Raw genomic sequence first — 22,317 nt, 5'->3', positions numbered from 1 at the left:
GTTATGCAGCACGAGCGCCCCCAGACTCGGGCTGACGTTGAGCTTTAATGAACAGGCCACAAACATAGAAATGCTGAAGCTTGTAATTTACCGTCAGTCTACAATACTTTGTCAGTTCATTTATATTCTTACATTATATTATTATTACATTATTATCATTATTATTATTATTATTTCGCACAGCCAGAAGGGGGCAGTGTTGCTCTGAGCAGGAGTCCAACGCTCCAAAATAAAGACATCTGATTCCACCTTTTGGACACAGTTCGCAGCATTATTTGGCACAGTTTTCGCCCGGTGTAATTTAAATAATCCCCAAACTTCAAAACAACTGAACAGTTTCACATTTTCAGGTTAAATCAACAATAGTTCACGTTTCAAGAAGAGCCCGCCTCTCCGTGGGAATGGAATTCCAGGCTTTAGTTGATTGACATGAAAGTCTAACCAATGAGAGGCCGTGTTCGGTTTCACTGACCAATAGAAAACGCCCAGTACTTTTCCCTTTGCCGCTGAAGTTTTTCCTGGAGCCAGCGACAACTTCGCTGCTGCACCTTACGTTTGGAGAGCTCTGAAAATGATGCACGAAATCACGGATGCTGTAAAGATTTTTGTCACAAGCTTTTGGATTACAGTCTGTTTTTATTCCCCTGGTGTCCGCGGACAGGAAGGTGAGAGAAAACAACGGCCTGGTTTGTAACTCTTGATAAGATAGCGTGAAATGTAACTATTTCAACTATTTCCTTGTGGTTTTGCGTGCTGCAACAAGCTTTCCTGAACTAAATAGCCCATTACCAGATATGTTGTTGTAGGCTCTTTAACCACAATTCATATTCTTGGTCTTTATAGGCTTGATTATTACAGCAGTTAAACCGTTTTACAGTTTAACACTCCTGCAGTAGTGACAACAGGGATGCCACGGACTTCAATTCTATTTATGTCTTTTTTTTGCTTTTGTTTAGAACGATCCAAAGGCGTTCTTTTACAACAAAACATTACAGAGGATGTTTCCATTGTGTTTATGTCATGTCAGTTTCCATAGAATAATACTATATTATTTGAGTTAAAGGTGTTGACAGGGAAACATGGCCACCACTGGCAGGGAATATCCTGTATGTTTTGTGGACCTGTGTGGACATGCCAAAAGCCTTGAACAATGTTGCAGACCAGGGGTATGTTTGATTGACTGTCTGGCACTCACCAGTCTGTCATCTAAAAGAGAAGTGGACCTGCATCCCCAAAACTAGCAACAAACTTGCATTGGAGTCGCACTAGACAGAGGGGTCTGGATAAAGTAAGCTTCATCTGTGCTGTGGTCTCCACAGGAAGGTGACGAATCCTTGCTCTGTTGCTCATGGTCAGCCTGTCTCACTGCGGCATTTCCACTGAATCCTTTGGGAACCAGAGGCAAGGCATTTTGAGGAAATAAACTATACAATTAACCCATAAAGAATGTCTTTCTCAAAGTAAATGGCCACCATATCAGTCTTGTTTGCATTAGTAATCCTCTCCAATTTGAGAAAACAATCAGAACCCTTTTATGGATGACAGTGGGAGGGATAATGTGTTAACTGATAGTTGAGTTTTTTCTTTTTCTTTAGTTTTGACCATTCATGGACCCTGTCAGTGGTCGACATTCTGTGGTTTGCGGCTTTAAGTGACCTCCCCCACAGTCTGACCATTACACAAACTCCTGTCAGTGATTAAACTGTTGTGTTATTCATTTTGTCTCAAGGAGATGAAGTTTCAAAAGTGTTTCAAACAAAATAATGAACTGTCTTTCTGTGTCAGTCAAAATATCATAATGTTTTAGAGCCAAGTTAATAATGTTTCCCCCTCATCATTTGCAGACAATTTATATCACTTTGATATATTGCCTTGAGGAAGTAACTAAAGCTATCTTTTACTTCTGAAATATCCAGTTTGACTGAATAAATCACCCGTCAATCAAAGCATGGCAGAGGCTCACTAAAATGAGGCATTTGTGAGAACAGAACTCAATGGCATGTCTGAGTCTCCTGTTAATAGTGCAATCGTCCATTCCTGGTTGAAAGGTGGTTTAACTTTTTTTGTAACTTTTTTTTTAGGAAATGGTTGTGGACACACACTCCTTGGAGCAGAATCCGGGACCTTGGTCTCACAGAACTATCCGGGCACATATCCCAGCAACACATTCTGCAAGTGGAGGCTTCGTGTGCCAGAGGGAAGGACCCTGCGACTTCTGTTCGGAGATTTTGACATTGAAGGCAGTCCGGGCTGTGGCAATGGTTCACTTGTAATCACAGATAAAAATGGTTACACAAGTCTAGGTAAGAGAATCCACATCCATGTATTTATTATTTCAGAAGACAGTCTTTGTCAATGGAAACGATTTAGATGTGCATCCCTAATCCATATGAATTTCAAAGTGCTTGTGATTCATTCAGTCATTCCATTGCACTGACACAAATAATACAGTACGAGCAGATGAAGCTGGGCAATTTCGCAAGGCTCGTTCATTTCTTTCAACCAGGTGTTTCAGTCATGTCTCGGGGGCACAGAAACGCAAAGTAAGGGTTCAGCTTGGAAGTATTGCTTAAGGCAGTGGTTCTGAACTGGTGGTTCACAAAAGTGGGTAAAAAGTAGGAAAACATGACCAGAGTCTGTTATAAAAGTGGCGCTGAGTTGTTTTGATCTTGATTTCAGCTTTTGACGGCTTGATTAATCCTTAAATCAAAACACATCGATGGTAACATTATACATAACACATCCAAGTCGTATTTGTGTCGTGGCTTGTCGACCTATAGAGATGGTGGGTCCTCATGCCGTATCAGTTGAGAACCACTTGTCTAAGGCTCCTTGTTTACCGTTGAAAAGAACAGTAATAATATATATTTTACAGGGCCTGTTTGCGGGAAGCTCTCTGCATCTCAGAAGAATATGACACTGAGTAGTAATGAAGTGGTAATAACATTTATGTCGGGCACACACCGCTCTGGACGAGGCTTTATGCTGTCTTACACAACAGACGCCTATCCAGGTAAGGCAGCAACATGTTTACTTTGGAGCATGATACTGATACTGTATTGTGTATAGCGGCTCATTATTTATAAGAGTTTATGCACAACAATAGGCTTTTTGCCCAACAGGAATGTGTGTATTGTTTCAACATTAGTCTGCTGTGTGTTGATGTGTGGATGAGTCAGTGCTTATTGGCATTCACTCATGATTATCTTTGCTTGAGCATGTTTGTTCAGAAAGCACTGCTCCTTCACTGAGCCTTGAATGGAGTGAGGCCTCAGGCTTGAGCCTGGGAAGGAATATCTCTCTTCCACTCCCCCACTCTTCATTCACTTCCCCACATGAACAGCCTGTTAACTAGTACTAGCACTATGACGACGTGCCAGTGACATTCTGAGAGGAAGACTGGAGACAAATATCTGCTTTTACTTTTACTAATGTCGTTTTGTTGTGGAAATCATTTCAATTTTAATTTCCAGACAAATGGCATCATCACAAGATTAAATATCTACTTTTGGACTTCTGTTTGTCTGGTCACTTAAATTAAATGGTGTTTATTTATTTTAGCCGACCTTGACGTCACCTCAGTTGCACAGTGTGTATCATAGTTTCCTGTTTTGCCTGTTGTTTATGAGATCTGTCTGAGTCTGGAGCTAAGCTCATGGTGAGGCATAGACCAGTGTCTGTTAGCTGTGATCACACTGTACTCGTGAACTCAGTCGCTGTAACAAAGGCTTCACTCACATTACCACACGAACAGCGGCTCATGTCCCGATATAGCACAGTGCTGACTGGAGAATCTGTGCTTTTGTGAGCATCCCTGAATAAGACGGTATTATGTAATCCCGAGATGCCACATCTGATCCTCACATTTGTATGTATTCTTTCTTAGAGCTCATTTCCTGTTTACAGCGAGGTTCCCACTTCAGTTCGCAGTATTTAAGGTCAGGATTTACCCCTAACATTAATACCAACAACATCATTTCTTTTAGCTGAAAGTTTTTCTGTTTTCAGTGGGTCCGTGTACTGTCCTGCTGGTTGTAAAAATGTTACTGGAGATGTTTGGGGAAGCTCTGAGCAGGGTTACAGAGATGTAAGTATAACACTTTGTATCAAAAGCAACATGAGCGGTCCTTGTGTGATGAGGCTCAGGGAATAAACGATCATGTTTCTGTCCTAGACCTCAGTGCTGTGCAAAGCTGCGGTCCACGCTGGCCTCACCTCTGACTCGGTTGGAGGTCGTGTTACTGTGACTCGAGGAAGAAGTCTTACACTTTATGAATCTACTTTGGCCAATGGAGTCCTGTCAAAGATGTAAATGCTTACTTATTCTTCATAGTGCAGAAATACAAATAGATTAAATGTGTACTCTTGTATGTTCAAATTTTAGGGGATCATTGTCAGAAAAGAAGTTTCTCTTCAACAGAGGTAGGTGATTTAATAAAGTATTCCCCTAATAAGTGCCTATTTGTGTCGGTACAAATGTACAATGGCAATGTGAAAATGTACATAAATTATTAATTTAAACTGATCAATCTCTTTGATTTTTATTTCATTGTACAGATTGCTACAGTATACTACATATATCTGGGACAAATGCCTCATCTCTGGACAAAAACAGTCCAGAGCTTAGAAAGTTTTGGTCTCAAGCAGGACGAGATGCTCGTCATGAATCAATTTTCTGGAAATCAGATTATAAGGATTCTTCTCCTTGGCTTGAGCTGGAGCTAAGTGATAGAAGCATTATAACAGGTAAATGTGAAATGCTATCCTGTCACCACATGTATTGTCATTTTATGTACATTTTTGTATATTAAACATTTTTCTCCATTTTCCCAGACATAATAACAACGGTGTCAAATGAAGATAACGTCAATTTTTATAGTTTACTTTTTAGCAAAGATAAAAAGACTTGGAAGTTTTACAAAGATCCTCTCAGCAAAGAAAAAAAAGTATGTTAAAAGAACATCTGTAGCGCATCTTTCCGCTTTCCAACCCAGTTACGCCATGATCCCGCCCCCCACATTGTTCTAACTCTAACCAAATTGCTTCTCCTAACCCTAACATCAGCCCTGACCTTAATTCCTAATGTTAACCATTTGTAAGACGACATTATTAACTTAATAGAGCCAACTGACAAAGCTGCATTTGGAGTGACATCCAATGAGAGTTCGCGGGGGCGTGGCTTATGGCTTCTTTTGGTTGGAAATCGAAATGAGGCGTCTGTAGCTACACATAGTAATGCATGAAGGGATTGAGTTTCTTATCCACAGGTTTCTTGGTTGTCATGGTTTCCAGGTATTCCAGGCCTACACCGACGGTCACCTCCGGGTGCTCAACAGTTTGGTTCCTTCAGTTGTGGCTCGGTTTATACGGATCCTTCCTGTGAGCTGGCGGGGCAGAGCTTCACTCCAGGCGCAGGTCATTGGCTGTCCCGTTTCCAAGGTTACACCAAGATCTCGCTCAAATGCAGGTATTTGAGTTATTTTCATTATAAACTGAACATTAATATTTTGGATGATATTCAGGGAAGTTCACATGGTTTTATTTATTCTATTTATTGTCTTACAGAGTCGACATCTGTTAAAATAAACATTGCTACTCAGCCACCAAGAAACTCCACGGAAGGGCCAGTTTTAGTTGAAACAAGACTAAGTAAGACCTTTTCCTATTTCCTAAAACATATTACAACAGTAGGAGGGCACATGAATAAAAAACAAGGGAGTACGGCAACCTTGACATCCTCGCCTTTGTTAGTGTACACATTACAGTGAACTACATTCTTTTCCCACATTTGTACAAATGTTTACTTGTGCTAATGCTTCTCTGTAGGCTCCAGTCAGCCGGTCATAGTAGCAGTGGGAGTGGTTCTCGGGCTGATAATGTGTGGCAGCTGCCTGTTGGCTGGAGTCTGGTGGAGGCAAAGGTAATGTTAAATAAAGTGTTTGATCAAAGCAGGCGTTGTTTGCACATGTTTTAATCTGTTAGCTGGTGGTGCCCATGGTAATTTCCCCCCATAAACGTTATTAGACATCATATAATCTAAGTCAGGGGTAGGCAACATCAGGCCCGGGGGCCAAATGCGGCTCTCCAGCACAGAACCTCTGGCCCCCAAGATGATTATGTAAAATATTATTGTGCTAATAAGAGATCAAATACCTGTTTAAGTCCTCTTAAAATGCGAGAAATAGTGTTAGTATTTTAAAAATGTCCAGTCAGAACATCCCGATTGGTTATATATAATGTTAAACAGTGATTCTCTACTGGTGGGTCGGGACCCAAAAGTGGGTCACGGAACCAATTTCAGTGGGTCGTGAGTCTATAGGGAACTTTTTTTTGGAATATTTTCCATCTGAAACGGCATGGAAATGTTCAAATGAATGTTATTGGGTTGTTCTGATCATAATGTCAGTGTTAAAGGGAAATCAACTGCTTGTTCAACAAAAACTTGCGTGGAAAATACAATATTTTCTACGATATATGACAAATTACAGTTTTATTTGGGTCCTCGGCTTGAGGGTAATGGTGAGTCCCAAAGCCCTGCCACTTGGGAACCACTGATATAAAACATTGGCCTTTGCAGAAAATAGTTCTTTACTTTAGTCTACAATGTTGAGTATCAGCCTTTGGGTGTTTTGACAATGATGAAAATCGTCCCTCCACGACACAAACTTGCTTGATCTAAGTGTCTTCTTTTGGGATAGACCTGTCATAGCTTAGTCCTGCTTCGAACTTGTGTTTATTTTGTATGACAGGTATGAGAACTACTTGAGTACATTGTCTTTTTATCATTGTTCCAGGAGAAAGGCTTCACAAATGAAGTACTCCATACCCACAAGTAAGTCCTTACCCAATTTTTATGCTGTTTTTACTTTTCTTCTTCTCGTCTGATTCATGTGTTTGTTTGTTTTTATAGTGGAATGTCAGAAGCTTCAGATAAAAGCTTTACAGTGCTCACAGTCGGAGTTTATCTCCTACCCACTGGAGCGGAGTGTGCATGATGCTCTGCCTAACCCTCCTCTTAATGGTGAGACCCACTAAAGGCGTAATAGGTTTCCTTCACACATGACAAAGCACTCTAAAGAGCCCATAGTTTAATTTTGAGGTGAATATTGAGGTGGAGAACAGGTCAGCAAAATAAACTAAGGGGAAATTATCTTCTTTTTTCCAGTATTAAATGTGGTGACGTTATTCAGTCACACATTTGCTATTTTAAGATGCAAGATTATAAAATGGCAAGTTGACTGAACAATAAGATTCAACACTTCTGAATTTTCTATATTAATTTTTATTTTGAAACTTCAAATTTCCCATAACGTTGTAAAGGCCCCTCTTCCCCGTCTGAACTTATTAGGTATTATTGTGAACGCAACCATTTAATAACCATTTCTGTTTTGGCCAGTCTGGGATTCCCCATAGTTCTTGTCCAATATAAGGGCTTCACCCCTTCCTCCTTGTTTTCCATCTGTCCCGCGGCACCAGTGCCTCAGGCTTGACTGGTCAGTTTGAGGAGCTCTCGCCAGGCCTGACAGTCAAGCAGCGTTCCCGGCAGGCCGTCCATTCTTCTCTGTGACTGAGCCCATCACCCAGTTGCAGTATAAACATTCCTTTCTTTGGTCCACGGAGCCCGTCTGAAAGAGCCCCTTTAATTGTGGCGCGATAAAGAGAGCTCGGCCCACCAACCCCACCAGTCCCCCTCTGTCGCCCCCGCCCCCTCCCCCCAGCCACTGAGAGGTCCAGTGATAAATAGGACAGAGGGTTGCTGGTAAACAATCGAGGGCTCAAATTAAAGAGTCTAATAAATGTAGCATATGGTCAGGGGCTTGTGGAAACAGGATATTTAATTGTTTGCAAAGGATATGGGCTTTAAGGACCCCAGGAAGAGAAGCGGTCAAGGTCATTACAGCTAATGGGGATCCAAATAAACAATAAACTGCCTAAATAGTAGCAGTTTATTTATTTGCTATCATTCAAATTGTCATTTCACATTGATCACATTTTTTGCTGCCTTATGTAAGAGTGTAACTAATAGGTTTACCCCTAGAAAAAAACTGGCGTAAATATTTCCTTTTTTGTCATTTTTTTATAGACTATGCTGAACCTGTGGGACAGAAGGTCGGGTCAACCTTTAGGCCTTCATCAGATGAGGGCTACACCACTCCCTTCGCCTTAAACCTGTATGACACTCCTGGGCACACGCCTGAATACGATGAGCCTCTCCCACCAGAGCCAGAGTATGCCACACCATTCAGCGACCAGCTCCAGGAGTCCAACACATACAGTGCACCAGTGTCAGCTCCCGCCACTGGGATGGCATCACACCACTCTCACTATGACTGCCCCTCACACAAGACCCTCCCCAACGGCTACTGCACCCCTGTTGTCCACAGGACTGGCCCGGGCTTCGTCAATGAGATCTATGCAGAACCCAAGTCTTGTGACTCTAGACGACCGAGGCACACGTATGAGCAGCCTTTGTGAACTCAAGTGAGCACAAGAACTCAACTGAACTGCGGCACTGGGGCAGATTGATGGGGGTAATGACCTCAAGTGGTTGGACAGTAGTGCTCAGTGAGTGTGATATCACCAATATAAGGCCCTTTGGAAAGCGGCAATGCTTATTTTTATGTTTACAGTTCAAGACTATAGAGCCAATACATGTCTTTACACATAACTTTTTATTCATGTATATCTTTGATTAATATCATGCACTTTTATACACAGACCAATTGCAATGTTAAAAATGTGTGCAAATATAAAATATTTTACACATGGTTGTCATCACGACTGTGATTGCACTGGATTCACAAAATAAGAACCTATTTCATAAAATGTGTAAAATGGAGATATTAACCTTTAACAGTAAATCTGCAAACATATTGCAATCAGTTTTGTCCACTAGGTGGCATCCTAAGGTCATTGCCATTACCAACAATGTTATTGAAAAAGATGATGAAGCACATTTTGCTTTATATTACAAAACATGTTACATAAGATATTCAAACCTTGATCCTTGTAGAATACGACTTTGATGATTATTGGATGATTTACAAAACTGGAGGTGAATATGAACAGGCTCATCATGGGACATTATTCAACTGGAAATAACTTCCAATGTATTCAATAATAAGTTGTGCTTTTGTTTTGTTTTTTTGTAAAACCCTTAACTAGGAATTAAATAAGTTGACATAAATACATTTATAAAATAATTTACAATAACATTAAGTAAAAGCTCCTCTTGTCCATTAAGCCGGGCCCTCATTTGTGCTTATTTTCTTGGTCTCTACTTCACTCAGCCTCCCGTCAAAGAAGTAGTGAGCCAAAGTCTGATGCCTATTCCTGGATAAAGCATCTTTAAAGTGCAGTCCACAATCTTCACACGTGTAAAGTGGAGTGACTCTTCGATTATCCGAGTTCACATCCTCAACCCCTGACTTTTTCTCATTCTCTTCTCGATGAACTGAAACGTTTGGAGGCATTATGATCTTACTCGAACTCAGATTTGAGGAGTTGATGATCGGAGTATTAGGGGAGGAGACGGTCCTTGGCCTCCCCAGGTTTGAACCCCGACTGCCTGATTCTTCATGTTGATTTTCAGGGATCAGTCCATGGACAGTGCGATAGTGGAAGCGTATCCCCGATCTGTTGGAGAAGCCTTTTTCGCAGATTTTGCAGGTGAACGGCCGCTCTCCAGTGTGGATACGAGTGTGGATTTTGAGCGCCCCCGACTGTGTGAAACATTTGCCGCAATGACTGCAGCGGTACGGCTTCTCTCCAGTGTGTGTCCTCTGGTGAGCCCGCACTCCAGCCAGATGTGGGAATCCCCTACCGCAGTACCCACAGGAGTACGGCCTCTCTCCAGTGTGAATGCGCCTGTGAATCTTCAGCGCACCCGACTGGCTAAAACTCTTCCCACAGTCCGAGCAGGAATACGGCCGCGCACCCGTGTGGACGTTCAGGTGGATGCGGAGGTTGCTGTGAGAGTTGAACGTCCTTCCGCATTCGGTGCAGAGGAAGCCCGAGGGTTTGTCTGCGTGCTCGGAGCGCTGGTGCTGCAGCAGCTGGGACGGCCTGGAGAAAGAAGCGGTGCAATGCATACAGGGGTGCACTGTCAATAGAGGGGTCTTACCGGACTTTTGCTCGTGTTGCTGCATCTGCGAACACGCCGGGCCACTAGCGGGAGCGGACCGCTGACAGTGGTAGCAGGGGCATGTGCTCTCTGGCGTGTGCGAGGGGCCAAGATGAGACGTGGGCAAGCAAGCGGCCGTTGAGCATTGATGGTGGTGAAAGTGGTGGTGGTGGTGGGAGAAGTCTGGGGGGGAGGTCGGCAGGGTTCGTTGGCAGCATAAACAAGAGAATAAAGGGTAGGAGGGTCTGGATAGAGGTGCTTCGACTCTTGCCTTACTTTCTCTCAGTTTTTCCACAACGACTGGGTCTGAAGTGCCGCTGCTTGGTTGTGTATCGTCTGCGTTGTCGGGTAAGCAGGAGCTGGCACCGCTGAGGTCTTTCACTGCCGATTGTGGTGGAGGTGATGCAGAGGACGGTCTTTGTTGAAAAGCTTGGAAAGAGGAGCTGGAGGATGGGCAGCCTGGGCAGTGTAGATCTAAACAAATAATGTGAAACCATTAAAGTTGTTCCATGTTTTGTTTGAGATGGCGGTCAGTGTTGTCTAGGGAATGGAACAGAGATGGTAAATGGTCTCAACGTATGTAGCGCTTTTCCACCTACATTAGGCACTCAAAGCGCTTTACAGCAAGGATCCACTCACCCATTCATACTCTCATTCATACACCAGTGTACGCAGACACTGGGGGCAATGTGGGTGAAGTGTCTTGCCCAAGGACACAACGACAATGTGCACTTTCAGGAGGTGGGATTCGAACCCCCGACCTTCCGATCATGAGACGACCCTCTCTACCATCTGTGCCACTGTTATTTTGTCACCACTGCGCAATGAGCCCTTGGAATCATTGGAGCAACAGGGCTTTGTTAACCTCTTTAATCCCCACATTAACCAAGTGCATTGCCTCCAGATCAGCATTATCCAAATCTAAAAGCCAAAAAAGAGCAACAGAAAAGTGACAAATGTGAGGAAAAATGTGAATCGAAAACTTAACAAAAGAATGACAAAAAGGAGATGAAAAAGTGACAAAATGTGGGATGAAAACACAACAAAAGAGCAACAAAAAGCCCCCACAAAATAAATAACAAAAAGCAATGGAAATATGGCAAAAATGTGATGAAAACCCAACAAAAAGCGGTGGATTAAAAAAAAAAAGTGACGACAATATGAAGAAAAAGCTCCATTTAGCTGAGTTTTGTAGGTCTTAGCTTTCAAATGAGGCGTCACACTGACCTGTAGGCTGTGACTTGGATTTGGTTAAAGCTGAACCGGAGAAATTGCACTCCGTTAAGGCGGAGGTTAAAGGAATAGTTCACCAGTTTTCCATACTGAGATATGTCCTTACCTGAGCTTAGACGAGTTGATGTGTACCTGTCTGGTCTTTGTGCGTGTCCTCAGTCGCGCAAAACGACGCAAGATGTTGTTAGCATTTGGCCTCTCCCAATGTATTCCTATAGCTCCAAACGGGGTTAGAAGCAACCACGCTCTTCCACGGGCATGCGCAAAGACCAGACAGGTACGTATGAACTCGTCTAAGCTCAGGTAAGAACATATCTCAGCATGGAAAAACGGTGAACTATTCCTTTAAGAGGTTAAGCACCCAGCCCATAGCAAAGAATATTCTTATTAGTGAAAATGTAAACAAGAAGTCCAGTAGGTGGGGGTTATGGCAGTTCTCACCACAACACTCAGAAGTGGCCAGTTTAGACCTCTGGCTTATGCTTTGAGCGAGTAAAAGCCTCCATCCTTGTAATGTACTATTCTCAGCACGTGAAGCATTACCACTGTCCTACAATAACATGATGTCACCAATGTTTAAATATGCTTTATATCAATGGCCATGTCATTATGTTAAATCAACCCTGCACGAACGACATATTCACCTCTGGTCTTCTTGTGAGTGTCGGGATCCACACCCTCCTGAGCATCCAGCGCGGTCTTGCCGATATCTGGTCGGGGTTCAAAGAGGACCCCTTTGAACTTCGGGACGTCTCGCGCAGGCACGCCCCATGCGACATCGAGCGGACTCCGCCGTGGCTGATCCAGGGCACATCCCGCTGTCAGGAGCTCACCAATAAACTGATTCATCTCCATCCAAGAGCACCGTCCACGCTGCAAAACGGAGCGGGAATAAATGGGCGTGTGAGCAGATGAGGATTACAGCCTGCCCCACGTTGTTTACAATCACAGCCCACAGCTACGAACAGAACAGCCATACATTTCACTGCTTCGACTGCAAGCTAGTAATGGCTAAACCTTTATTATTGCAAAGACTGTTTATAAACTTGATCAGGATCGCACTTACAGGTTCGTTTCTGTCCTTGTCCATAATGACATCAAACGTTACTGATGTCTTCTTCTTATGGCTCGCAGGGGTTTTTCTGAAATCACCGGATAAATAGGCTGCGAATGGTTATACATTACTTTTGTCTATTTTTATGATGCACGTCGGCGCCAGATTTTGATGCATTTCCGGCTTTTTTTCCCCCCTCCTTCTCAACCACGTGACAGGACTTGTTCAATCATAGTTGTAGTCTTTTTAGTCCAAAGAAAAACAACACTTTCCATTGTCATTTGTTTTAATTTAATTAAAACAGTTCAAATGTCAAACAGAAGACCAATATGCCCAAGATAAATACCCCATATTAATACAATTTAAAAAACAACCTAGAAGAATGTCCCTAAGCGCTAAAAAACACATTAGGTACAGGGTAAGACCCATTATTTGCTTTAATACAAACATTGTAGTGCTAGAAAGAGTAGATTAAATACCCAGTGCTTTAAACCAGATGAATACAAAATAAACTTTTGATATGTCTTAATGTCATGCATTTTTGGTTGCATAGTCAATATGTCTACATTTTAGAATCCTCAGAAATGGAACAGCAGAATGAGTTTGGAATGTATTGTTTATATCAGCAAAGACCGATGGAAAATCCCTGCACAGAGTTGAAAAATCAAAGCGAACATAACATTCAGAACCTGTAGAACAAACAATCTAATGGTCATTTTCAGGTTCCCTTTTTATTTTTTTGGGAGCTATACCGTCTGTGAGGAGGGGTGACGTAGATGACTGCAAATCAGAATCACCGTCACACTTGTTTTGTCCTAAAGAAGAGTTATTTATGTCACATGCTTGGACACTGCTTTTCCTAGTCATTGAAACATCCACCTCCACCGCTTCACTTTTTACAGAATTGTTTGTCGCTGTATTTGGGAAGGATTGAATTGAACTTTTCGTGGACAGATCTAGAGGTAGTGCATCCATGTCCTGTTTACGAGTAGCCCCCGACACGGCGCTCACTTGCAATTCACCGGCAAGTTCGTTTGATACCGGTACTGACAACACCTGCGGAACTGCGCACGGCAATATCGCGTTGCTGCTTTGATTTTGAGTAACCGGAAGAAAGAGAAGAAGGTTAACTCCAGGTGGTGGTGGCTTGTCGAGTGAAAGCTTCCAGCATCCTCCAGTGGGGTCATTGAGGTTGTCTTGTACTTCTTGGTTTGGTTTTGTCGGATTGTTATCTTGTGCCACGGTCTTGGCGTTTGGAGAGGCAGAGCTGCTTGATGGTCCACTTGTTTTGCATGGATCACTTGTACTCTTATCTGGTGTCGTTTTGTCTGGCGCGACGGATTTGACGTCAGAAACAGCTGAACTTGCCTCAGACAGCGTCGGTTTTCCCGTTACTAAACCTGTACTGGCCGGACTGTCAGACGATGATGTCACCTGTGTTCCTGTAACCGATGACGACACACTGGAGTCTTGCGGAGTAGGTTTGGCGCTGGTTGTTTTTTGCTCTGATCTTTTGGTCAATTTATGTTTCTTAGATGGTTTCTGTAAATAAGAAAGAACGCATGGCATTTACAGTGGTCATATGTACAGTTCAAAACTCTATTAGTCAGTAATACCTGTGTACCAGTGTGATTATTAAAGGAACAGGCCACCGTTTTTTCCATACTGAGATATGTTCTTACCTGAGCTAAGACGAGTTGATGCGTACGTGCTGTCTGGCCTTTGTGCGTGCGCTGAGTCACGCAAAAAGACCAAAGATGTTGTTGGCATTTAGCCTCTCCTCCTCTCCTCTATGGGGCCAAACGGGGGTGAAGTTAGAAGCGACCAAGCTCTTCCACGTTTCCCCAATTTAAATACGGTTACGCGAGTAGATGCACATTGACGTCCACGCAGTAAAAAGACGATACCACTGCATGGACGTTAAACTGCTCTTAAGGTGTTATTACGCCTTACAATATTGTTCCCCTTTTTATCCGCTTAGAAAATCGACATGCTTCATTTTCTGTGACTATACTTGGATCGTGAAACTACTCGCGTAACCGCATTTAAATTGGGGAAATGTGGAAGAGCTTGGTCGCTTCTAGCTTCACCCCCGTTTGGGTCGAGAGGAGGAGAGACTAAATGCCAACGACATCTTTGGTCTTTTTGTGGGACTGAGCGCACGCGTTAAGACTAGACAGGTACGCATCAACTCGTCTAAGCTAAGGTAAGAACATATGTCAGCATGGAAAAACGGGGCCCTGTTCCTTTAAAGGAATAGGCCACCGTTTTTACATACTAAAATATGTTCTTACCTCACTTTAGACGTGTTAATATATCCCCGTCTGGTCTTTGTCCGTGCGCTCTGTCACGCAAACGGAGCACATACGCAGCCTCCCACATGTCACATAGCTCCGAAAAAGCTCACGATAGAAGCTACCAAGCTCTTCCACGTGTTCCCTATTTAAATAAAGTTACGTGAAGTGTTTTCATGCGAAGTATATTTACACAGAAATGTAACATGTCGATTTTATAAGCAAATAAAAAGGGGGACTATATTGTGAGGCGTAATGATACGAGGAGTAAAATGTCCGCGCAGTAACTCCTAAAGACTTCCCCCGCTCACTTCCGTCAATAACCTTTAGGAGTTACTGCGCGGACGTTTTGCTCCTCGTATCATTACGCCTCACAATATAGTCCCCCTTTTTATTTGCTTATAAAATCGACATGTTACATTTCTGTGTAAATATACTTCGCATGAAAACACTTCACGTAACTTTATTTAAATAGGGAACACGTGGAAGAGCTTGGTAGCTTCTATCGTGAGCTTTTTCGGAGCTATGTGACATGTGGGAGAGGCTGCGTATGTGCTCCGTTTGCGTGACAGAGCGCACGGACAAAGACCAGACGGGGATATATTAACACGTCTAAAGTGAGGTAAGAACATATTTTAGTATGTAAAAACGGTGGCCTATTCCTTTAATAAAGCCACAACTGAATATGCCCATGTGAATAAGGCTCTCCAAATAGTAATTTAACATTATTAGGTATCATAGGCTATGTCTTCGACCCAAAAAAACAACAACCTCCAGTTATCAAAAATGTTTGTGTATTAGAGAGAATAAATAACATTTCAAAAGTGGAGAAAAGCACTGGTTACTTACAGTAGGTTGAGGTGTTTGTCCGCACGTCTTCAGGTGGATGTCGTAGTTCTGTTGGTGAGGAAACCCCAGCCCACAGCTTTGACAGAGACAGGGAGACTGACCAGCGTGGCCACCCATGTGTGACATGAGCAACAGAGCCGACCTGAAGCCCTTCCCACACTCCGCACACTTCAGCACTCTCTGGTGAGCTCCGGCGTGTTTTTTAAGATCATCTTTAGTGTCAAACCTCTGGCCACACTCCAAGCATCGGATTTCGTCACCTTTGGAATCCTGATTGCCCCAACAACCGGTGTCCTTTTTGTGCTGCTGGAAGTCGTGGTCATTGAGGAACTCTCTCAGACACGCCACACAGTGAATGCTTTGAGGTTTGCACTTGTGTCGCAGGTACAGCCGTGCAAGTCGAAAGTGGCACCTGCATCTGACACACGTATAAGGCAACAAGCCCAGGTGCGAGAAACTGTGCTTAAGCAAGGCATTTTTCTTTGCAAAGACTTGTGGACATTCTGTGCACTTCAACTTACTGTAGCACATCTTCATCTCCAAATGACGTTTAAGGAGTTTCTCTTTTGGAAAATAACGGCCACATTTTTCACACATCACTTTTCGCATGCATGAGAACTCTATGTGGTGTTCACACTCCTTTAAGCGGGAAAAGACCCTTTTGCATCTGTCGCATTCATAAAATTTGTCTTCAAAGTGATTCATCGACAGGTGGAATTTCAAATCGTTTTCAGTCCCGAAGCGCCGTAGACATATCCGGCACTTAGGTTGTCTGATTTTGGCATGGGCGTGTGAGCGAAGGTGAATGCGATAATTGTGAATCTGGGAGAAGCGCTTGCCACATTCAGCACAATAGTAAGGCCGTGCTCCTGTGTGCAGGTTCATGTGATCCTGCAGCTTAAACAGTGAAGAGCACTGGAGATTGCAGACACTACATGGGAAGTTTCCTGAAAGCATACAACAACAAAAAAAGAATTATAAAACAATAAATTAGAGTGCAAAGGTATTCAAATATAAAGATCCAAGATTGACTGTTGGATAATGGTTTAAATCTGTGGTCAAAAATCACCTAGGCTGGTAGAGACTAAATAGACTAAATTTAACATCATAGTGTTTAAATACTACAACTAGTATTAAAGGAACAGGCCCACGTTTTCCCATACTGAGATATGTTCTTACCTGAGCTTCTAACTTCACCCGTTTGGAGCTATAGGAACATGCTGCACGAGGCAAATGCAAACAACATCTCTTGTTTTGCGTGACTGAAGGCACGCACAAAGACCAGACAGGTACGCATCAACTCGTCTAAGCTCAGGCAAGAACATATCTCAGTATGTAAAAATGGTGGCCTGTTCCTTTAAGTATTTCCAGCCCCACTTAAAAGCTGTCCAATTAATATCACCAGAGAAAATAAAGTATAAAATAAAATAAGTGGGTAGCATAGCATACTGAGATGTACTGCTGCTTTAACCTCTTAGCCCCCACTATTTTCTCCAGTTTATTATTACCCAAATCTAAAAGCTTCTTGAAAAAAAGTATCAAAATAGCAACAAAAAACAAGACGAAAACGAGGATAAAGCTCAACAAAAAAGTGGCAAAAATGTGACATAAAGCGATGGAAACAGTGGCAAAACAAAAAAGCCACAAAAAAGTGATGAAAACAAAAAAGTGGCGCCAACAACACATGGAAAAAGATCGGTTTTGTTAGCCTTAGCTTTCAAATCAGATGTTACAATACAAAGGCCTTTAGTTCTCCAGTCAAGAAACTTTTCGATTTGGGTAAGGTCAGGCGGAACTGGAGAAAATCCACTCGGTTAAGGTGGGAGTTAAGAGGTTATAACTAATAGAAGCATTTAATGGGTTGTGCCTCTTCATGATAACACTGTGAGTCAGACTTGTGTATTGCTTTGGAAATCGCTGTTTAACACCGTTTCCTGTCAGTTTTCTTATTCAACAAACAGCTTAAGTTCTAATCACACAACATTAAAACAATAACAGATGTGTAAAAGACGACATACCACCTTCTTCCCCCTCTTCTTCCTCCTCCTCACAGAAATCGTCTTCATCATCAATCTCATCTTCGGCATATGAAACGTCGCTGTCGTCTGAGCTGTTGTCCAGTGCTGTTAACTTTTGCTTTTTTATTGTTTTTGATTGAGCTGCAGGCGCACTCTTCGCATCACTTGCTGTGTCGTGTGGAAGATGTAACGCAGAACTGGTTTCTTCAGTTTCTGCGCTTCCGGCTTTGTTGTCCTCTGGCAGCTGCTTTCTTTTCAAAGGCTGTATATGTTGGTCTGGTAATGACTTCTGGGACGTGCAATTTTGGGATGTATTATCATTACAAGGGGGTGAAGAGTTGGGAGGGATCTCTGCGACAGACGCTTCTTGTGGATGGATCAGGTCTGGAAATCCCATCTCAGTGAGCTGGATATCAAGGGTGTATTCAATGGACATGGCTGCTGTTAGCTGAGAATAAAGTTGACAGGGATATGAACACATGGTCCAATTAAGGCACAGTCTAAGGTAGATGTTAACGGTATACCTGTCAAAAGTGAGGCTTGCGGCAAATACTATCAGCTTTTGGTCCTCATACACATCGTCACATGTCACGAGCAACCACGTCTACATAATAGCGAGTGGCATTTCCCAATCAAGAGCCATGGCTAGGCAGGTAATTGTGGCTAGTCGGCAGGTAAGCTACTCGCTCACCTGACAAAGAGAGAAGAACAAAACGTGTAAACTACTGAATAAACAATAATCACCCGGAGTCAATCAACCGGCTTGATATCGGACAGGGCTGTTGATAACATTAATACAAAAATAAAATTGTAGCACCAGCCAGACAGCAAACAACACTCACCTAAATGAAACAGACGCGCTGGAAATAGGAAACGGAGGAAAACAAATGCAGTGTGGCGTCACCGGAAGTTACCCACGAGAACAGCGCCCCTGCCGACGGGGAGTAGAACTGCATCTCTGTTACCGTCTGCACGGTTCAATTTTATTTACATTTTCATTTGAGAAAATAAAGTATAGAATAAAGTAAGTGGGTAGCATAGCATACTGAGATGTACTGCTCTTTGTAGTCCCTTGAGGAGGACGACAGATCAGTAAAATGGTGCAAGTAGCTCGAAGTGAACTGTCAACATTCACACAAAAAAAACATATTCTTTAGGAAAATAATTAGCTTTCTAGTGTTCTGGTTTTGCATGCGTTCTGCTGCCTCGTGTGCTCTGGTAAAGATGATCCTTTCCAATTGTGAAGTGGAAAATGGAAATTGTGTCGTGGTCGTAGTAGGTAACGTCAGGCCCGGGGGCCAAATCCGGCCCTCCAGCACAGCACCTCTGGCCCTCAAGATGATTTAGAAAAAACATTATTACACAAATCAGAGAGTACTTTTAACATTAATAGAGTTAAATGGGACAAAAAAAGGTAGAAATACTGTCAATACACCCAATTAGGTCATACATTATGTACAACACTGGCATTTGAAAGAAGTGTACTGGAAAAAGAATAATCGTTTCAAGGAAGAAATGACATAAATCTACTTGAAATAACAGATTAAATCTAAGGTTTGCAGAGATTTGATCTGGCCTTAGACAATATAAAACCTCTAGTGGCAGTTATTCTCTTAATTCAGATAATTTTGTGTCATTTCAAGTGAAAAACAATTATTCTGATTTCAAGCGGGCTTTATTCTTGTTCCATTGGCGCTAGCATTTGTATCTTGGATTAGTTCTAACGAAGAAGAACTTTAATTCAGGCAATTTTAAGTCATTTATCTCATTTAAGATGGTCATTTTTCCAGTGTTGTGCTTTACTTTGGGCTAATAATCAACGGCTTCGGCCTTGGGTCTATTTAAAATAAAGAAAATCGGTCCCTTACCTACCCCTGCTATAGACAGTAGAAACAGCTGAACTACTGCTACTTTGTATCTGCTTTGATCAAGACAAGTGTGGTAAGATGTGGTAGCTAAATGGATGTTCCCAAGGTGGGATCTGGGGCCCCTGGGTGGCCTCAGAGGCACTTTTCTATAAACAAAGTACAATGAGCAAATTGGATTTTGAAATGTATATGCATATAGTTACGAGACTACATGAAGGCAGCATAAATACAAATAGAAATACCAGGCACCTATATTAAAGTTACGGTACTGGTAGGGTATTTTTTTGTAACGCTTCCCTTGCTGACTAAATGCAAATGTATAAATTCTCTTGTTTTTTGTATTTTGTAAATGTTCCATGTGTTTGTTCAATACTAGTACAGGTTAATATGCAAAAAAAAAAAAACATCAATAGCTTATCAGTTGCAACAGTATGTTTTATTACATTGTTGAGTGTCAAAAACAATTCTTTCAGTGAGTTACACCATATGTACACAATTGTTATGAGACCAAAGCATTAAATAGCCAGACAACTTCAGTACAAACTAAATATCTAAAGATAAAAAAGAAAGCACAGGCTCAATACTCCACATTGCATCTGGAGCAATTGGCTAAAACAATCATGTTTTTTTTTTTGTCTTTTTTAAATCAATTAAGGACATAATTTAGAAAATAAGAAAAAAATTAAATGATATAAATTTACAATATAAATCAAGTTGCAAAAAAAAAACACTTTTCATTGTTAAGGTACAGTATCAAATTATGTTTTTTTTCCTACACAAACAAAACTAAGATGAGTAGAGTAATGAGTTGAGCAATCTCAAGCAAAGGAAAAAATGCACCGCACACAATTTACAATAAAAACAAATTATAAAAAAGTTCTTCAAAACAAATTTACAAACTATGTGACACTGGGGGAACAAATTTGATCAATATCCAATGAGTCAAATCTAATGGGTATTCTATATAAGCTCATGGTAATTTCCCAAAACATGTTAAAATAGAAGTCTCTCCGCATCAAATTATGTGGTGTCTCAGAATGACTGTTAAAATAAGAGACCAATACAGGCTAAAATCATAAAAGCCACACAAACCGTTTCAATTATCTTTTCGCTGCTTGAGTTTCCTCCTCTGTGTGAGTTTTCTCATGCGCTTTTAAGGTGCGCTCACGGCCAAAGCTTTTACCACACGTAGAACAGGCAAAACGACCGACAGCATGCACCCTTGACATGTGGGCATCCAGCTGCTCAGGGCGAGCAAAACTCTCTTCACATTCTTCACAGGGATGAGCTTTCTTTAGGGTGTGCTTCTCTTTCTTGTGGGCACGGAGTTGAACCAACCCAGGGAAGGTAAGGTCACATTCAGTACAGGGTATCTGACGAGGTGCAGGCTCACCTTTGGGCTTCTTCTCATTTCCCTGCTCTTCATCCGCAGAACTTTTATCTTCGGCATCCGTCTTTGTAGCCCCTTTAGGAGGACGACCACGTTTAGTTACAACTGATTTACCCTTCTCTTCTGCAGTGCCAACAGATTCCGATGTGCTGGGGGCCTTTTCTAATTCCTCAGATTCTTCTCCCTCATCTTTCTTCTTTCGCTTTCCCTTTTTCTCAGCTGCCGCAGCATCTTCGGTTTTGGCAGGTCGTCCACGTTTCTTATTGGAAGCTGCGCCGTTACATGGCTGTCCCTCAGCATGTTTCTCTGTGTGGGCGACAAGCTCCGTCTCTGAATCAAAACTTTGACCACATTTCTTACACATGGGACTTTTGGCAGCCTCATCCTGCTGCTCCATTTCCTCTGTGCGGGGGTGCTGGGCCAGACGATGAGTGCGTAGCATGGCAGCACTCCGAAAGGTTTCACTGCAATCTTTACAGGGAAACTGCCTCTCAGGGCACAGCTGTCTTCTGTGAACTGTTAACTGAGGGAAAAAATATGATGGAAGAATTAAATACACATGGATCATAACAGACAACGATTCAGAGCATTAGACTCACTTCTGAAAATGTTTTGAAACTTTCTTTACAGTGAACACATTTGAAGGGCTTATCATCTTTGCTGTGTGTTGGCTGGTGTTGCGTCAGCTCCTCAGATGACATAAATGTGCGATCACAAACGTAGCATGTGAAAAGAGTGTTCCCCTAAGAAAACAAGAAAGAAACAAGTTAACAAACTGACCATTCTTCATTCAAACCAACAAAATCAACAACCAAACTTTACCTGCTGAAGGACTTGCTTGTACTCTTCTCTGTGACTCTTTTTCATGTGTCTTTCTTTAGCTTTGGCACTACAGAAAGTGATGAAGCACTGAAAACACTGCAGATTTTCATGCTGGTCTACAAAAAAAAAAAAATGTACAAAGGTATAACGTTTTTGTTCGGCATTCTTCTTCATGTAAATAGGCTTTAATTCAAATGTATGTTGTTGCACTCACATGGTGTGACCGTTGGTACAGGCGGTCCATTCATGGCAACAGGTTTTAATGGTTCTGCAGGTTTAGGAGGGGACACTGTTGGAGGTGGATCAGGCATACTCCGTCCCATTACAATATCCTCGATGTTCAAAATGTCAGAGTCCATTGCTGCTCAGCACTAAAGACAACACAGAAAACACAAGTTACGAGTTAGTATAAAGTGGTTGTTGGTAGTCACAAGGACTTGGGCATCCATCCCGTTTATTACACCATGGATGTAGCATGTTTGCATCTGTAAATTCGGTGCTTCTGTGCTTAGACAGAACTAACGTTAATTCTTAATCCGCCAAAAATAGTCAATAGATGGCGACATTTGGCATTCAGATATATCCTTTATTCAAGAGACATAACGGGGATGATTATCAAATGAATTATTCGCTATTGAAACGGTTGCACAACTCAAGCAATAGTTT

The 22,317-nt window shown here is 42.2% G+C and overlaps 4 protein-coding genes across 4 annotated transcripts; 1 reads left to right on the top strand and 3 right to left on the bottom strand.

The window, feature by feature from the left end:
- Nucleotides 1–533: 533 nt before the first annotated feature.
- LOC306966127 (discoidin, CUB and LCCL domain-containing protein 1) lies at nucleotides 534–8,478 on the top strand. Its single transcript, XM_079560777.1, has 15 exons — nucleotides 534–665; nucleotides 2,082–2,303; nucleotides 2,876–3,013; nucleotides 3,887–3,938; nucleotides 4,009–4,087; nucleotides 4,175–4,308; nucleotides 4,385–4,422; nucleotides 4,558–4,746; nucleotides 4,834–4,946; nucleotides 5,293–5,467; nucleotides 5,566–5,649; nucleotides 5,827–5,920; nucleotides 6,795–6,832; nucleotides 6,911–7,021; nucleotides 8,084–8,478. The coding sequence occupies exons 1-15, from the start codon at nucleotides 572–574 to the stop codon at nucleotides 8,473–8,475; spliced, it is 1,953 nt and encodes a 650-aa protein (XP_079416903.1). The 5' UTR covers nucleotides 534–571; the 3' UTR covers nucleotides 8,476–8,478.
- A 760-nt stretch (nucleotides 8,479–9,238) lies between these two features.
- On the bottom strand, nucleotides 9,239–12,566 carry LOC306966131 (uncharacterized protein). Its single transcript, XM_079560781.1, has 3 exons — nucleotides 12,423–12,566; nucleotides 12,001–12,229; nucleotides 9,239–10,597 (listed from the first exon to the last, which is right to left on the bottom strand). The coding sequence occupies exons 1-3, from the start codon at nucleotides 12,444–12,446 to the stop codon at nucleotides 9,240–9,242; spliced, it is 1,611 nt and encodes a 536-aa protein (XP_079416907.1). The 5' UTR covers nucleotides 12,447–12,566; the 3' UTR covers nucleotide 9,239.
- Nucleotides 12,567–13,092: 526 nt separating this feature from the next.
- On the bottom strand, nucleotides 13,093–18,112 carry LOC306966734 (uncharacterized protein; the record flags this gene model as incomplete). The annotated part of the gene is made up of 6 exons (XM_079561549.1): nucleotides 18,096–18,112; nucleotides 17,572–18,019; nucleotides 15,554–16,518; nucleotides 13,250–13,952; nucleotides 13,163–13,190; nucleotides 13,093–13,099 (listed from the first exon to the last, which is right to left on the bottom strand). The coding sequence occupies exons 2-6, from the start codon at nucleotides 18,005–18,007 to the stop codon at nucleotides 13,093–13,095; spliced, it is 2,139 nt and encodes a 712-aa protein (XP_079417675.1). The 5' UTR covers nucleotides 18,008–18,019; nucleotides 18,096–18,112.
- A 1,778-nt stretch (nucleotides 18,113–19,890) lies between these two features.
- On the bottom strand, nucleotides 19,891–22,041 carry znf576.2 (zinc finger protein 576, tandem duplicate 2). Its single transcript, XM_079560792.1, has 4 exons — nucleotides 21,866–22,041; nucleotides 21,652–21,767; nucleotides 21,429–21,572; nucleotides 19,891–21,352 (listed from the first exon to the last, which is right to left on the bottom strand). Exons 1-4 carry the CDS (start codon nucleotides 22,008–22,010, stop codon nucleotides 20,540–20,542), a joined length of 1,218 nt encoding a protein of 405 aa, XP_079416918.1. The 5' UTR covers nucleotides 22,011–22,041; the 3' UTR covers nucleotides 19,891–20,539.
- Nucleotides 22,042–22,317: the final 276 nt, after the last annotated feature.

The sequence above is a fragment of the Gobius niger genome, assembly GCF_951799975.1.
Source record: "Gobius niger genome assembly, chromosome: 8".
Classification (NCBI taxonomy): domain Eukaryota; kingdom Metazoa; phylum Chordata; class Actinopteri; order Gobiiformes; family Gobiidae; genus Gobius; species Gobius niger.
This window is presented reverse-complemented; position numbering and strand designations above follow the sequence as displayed.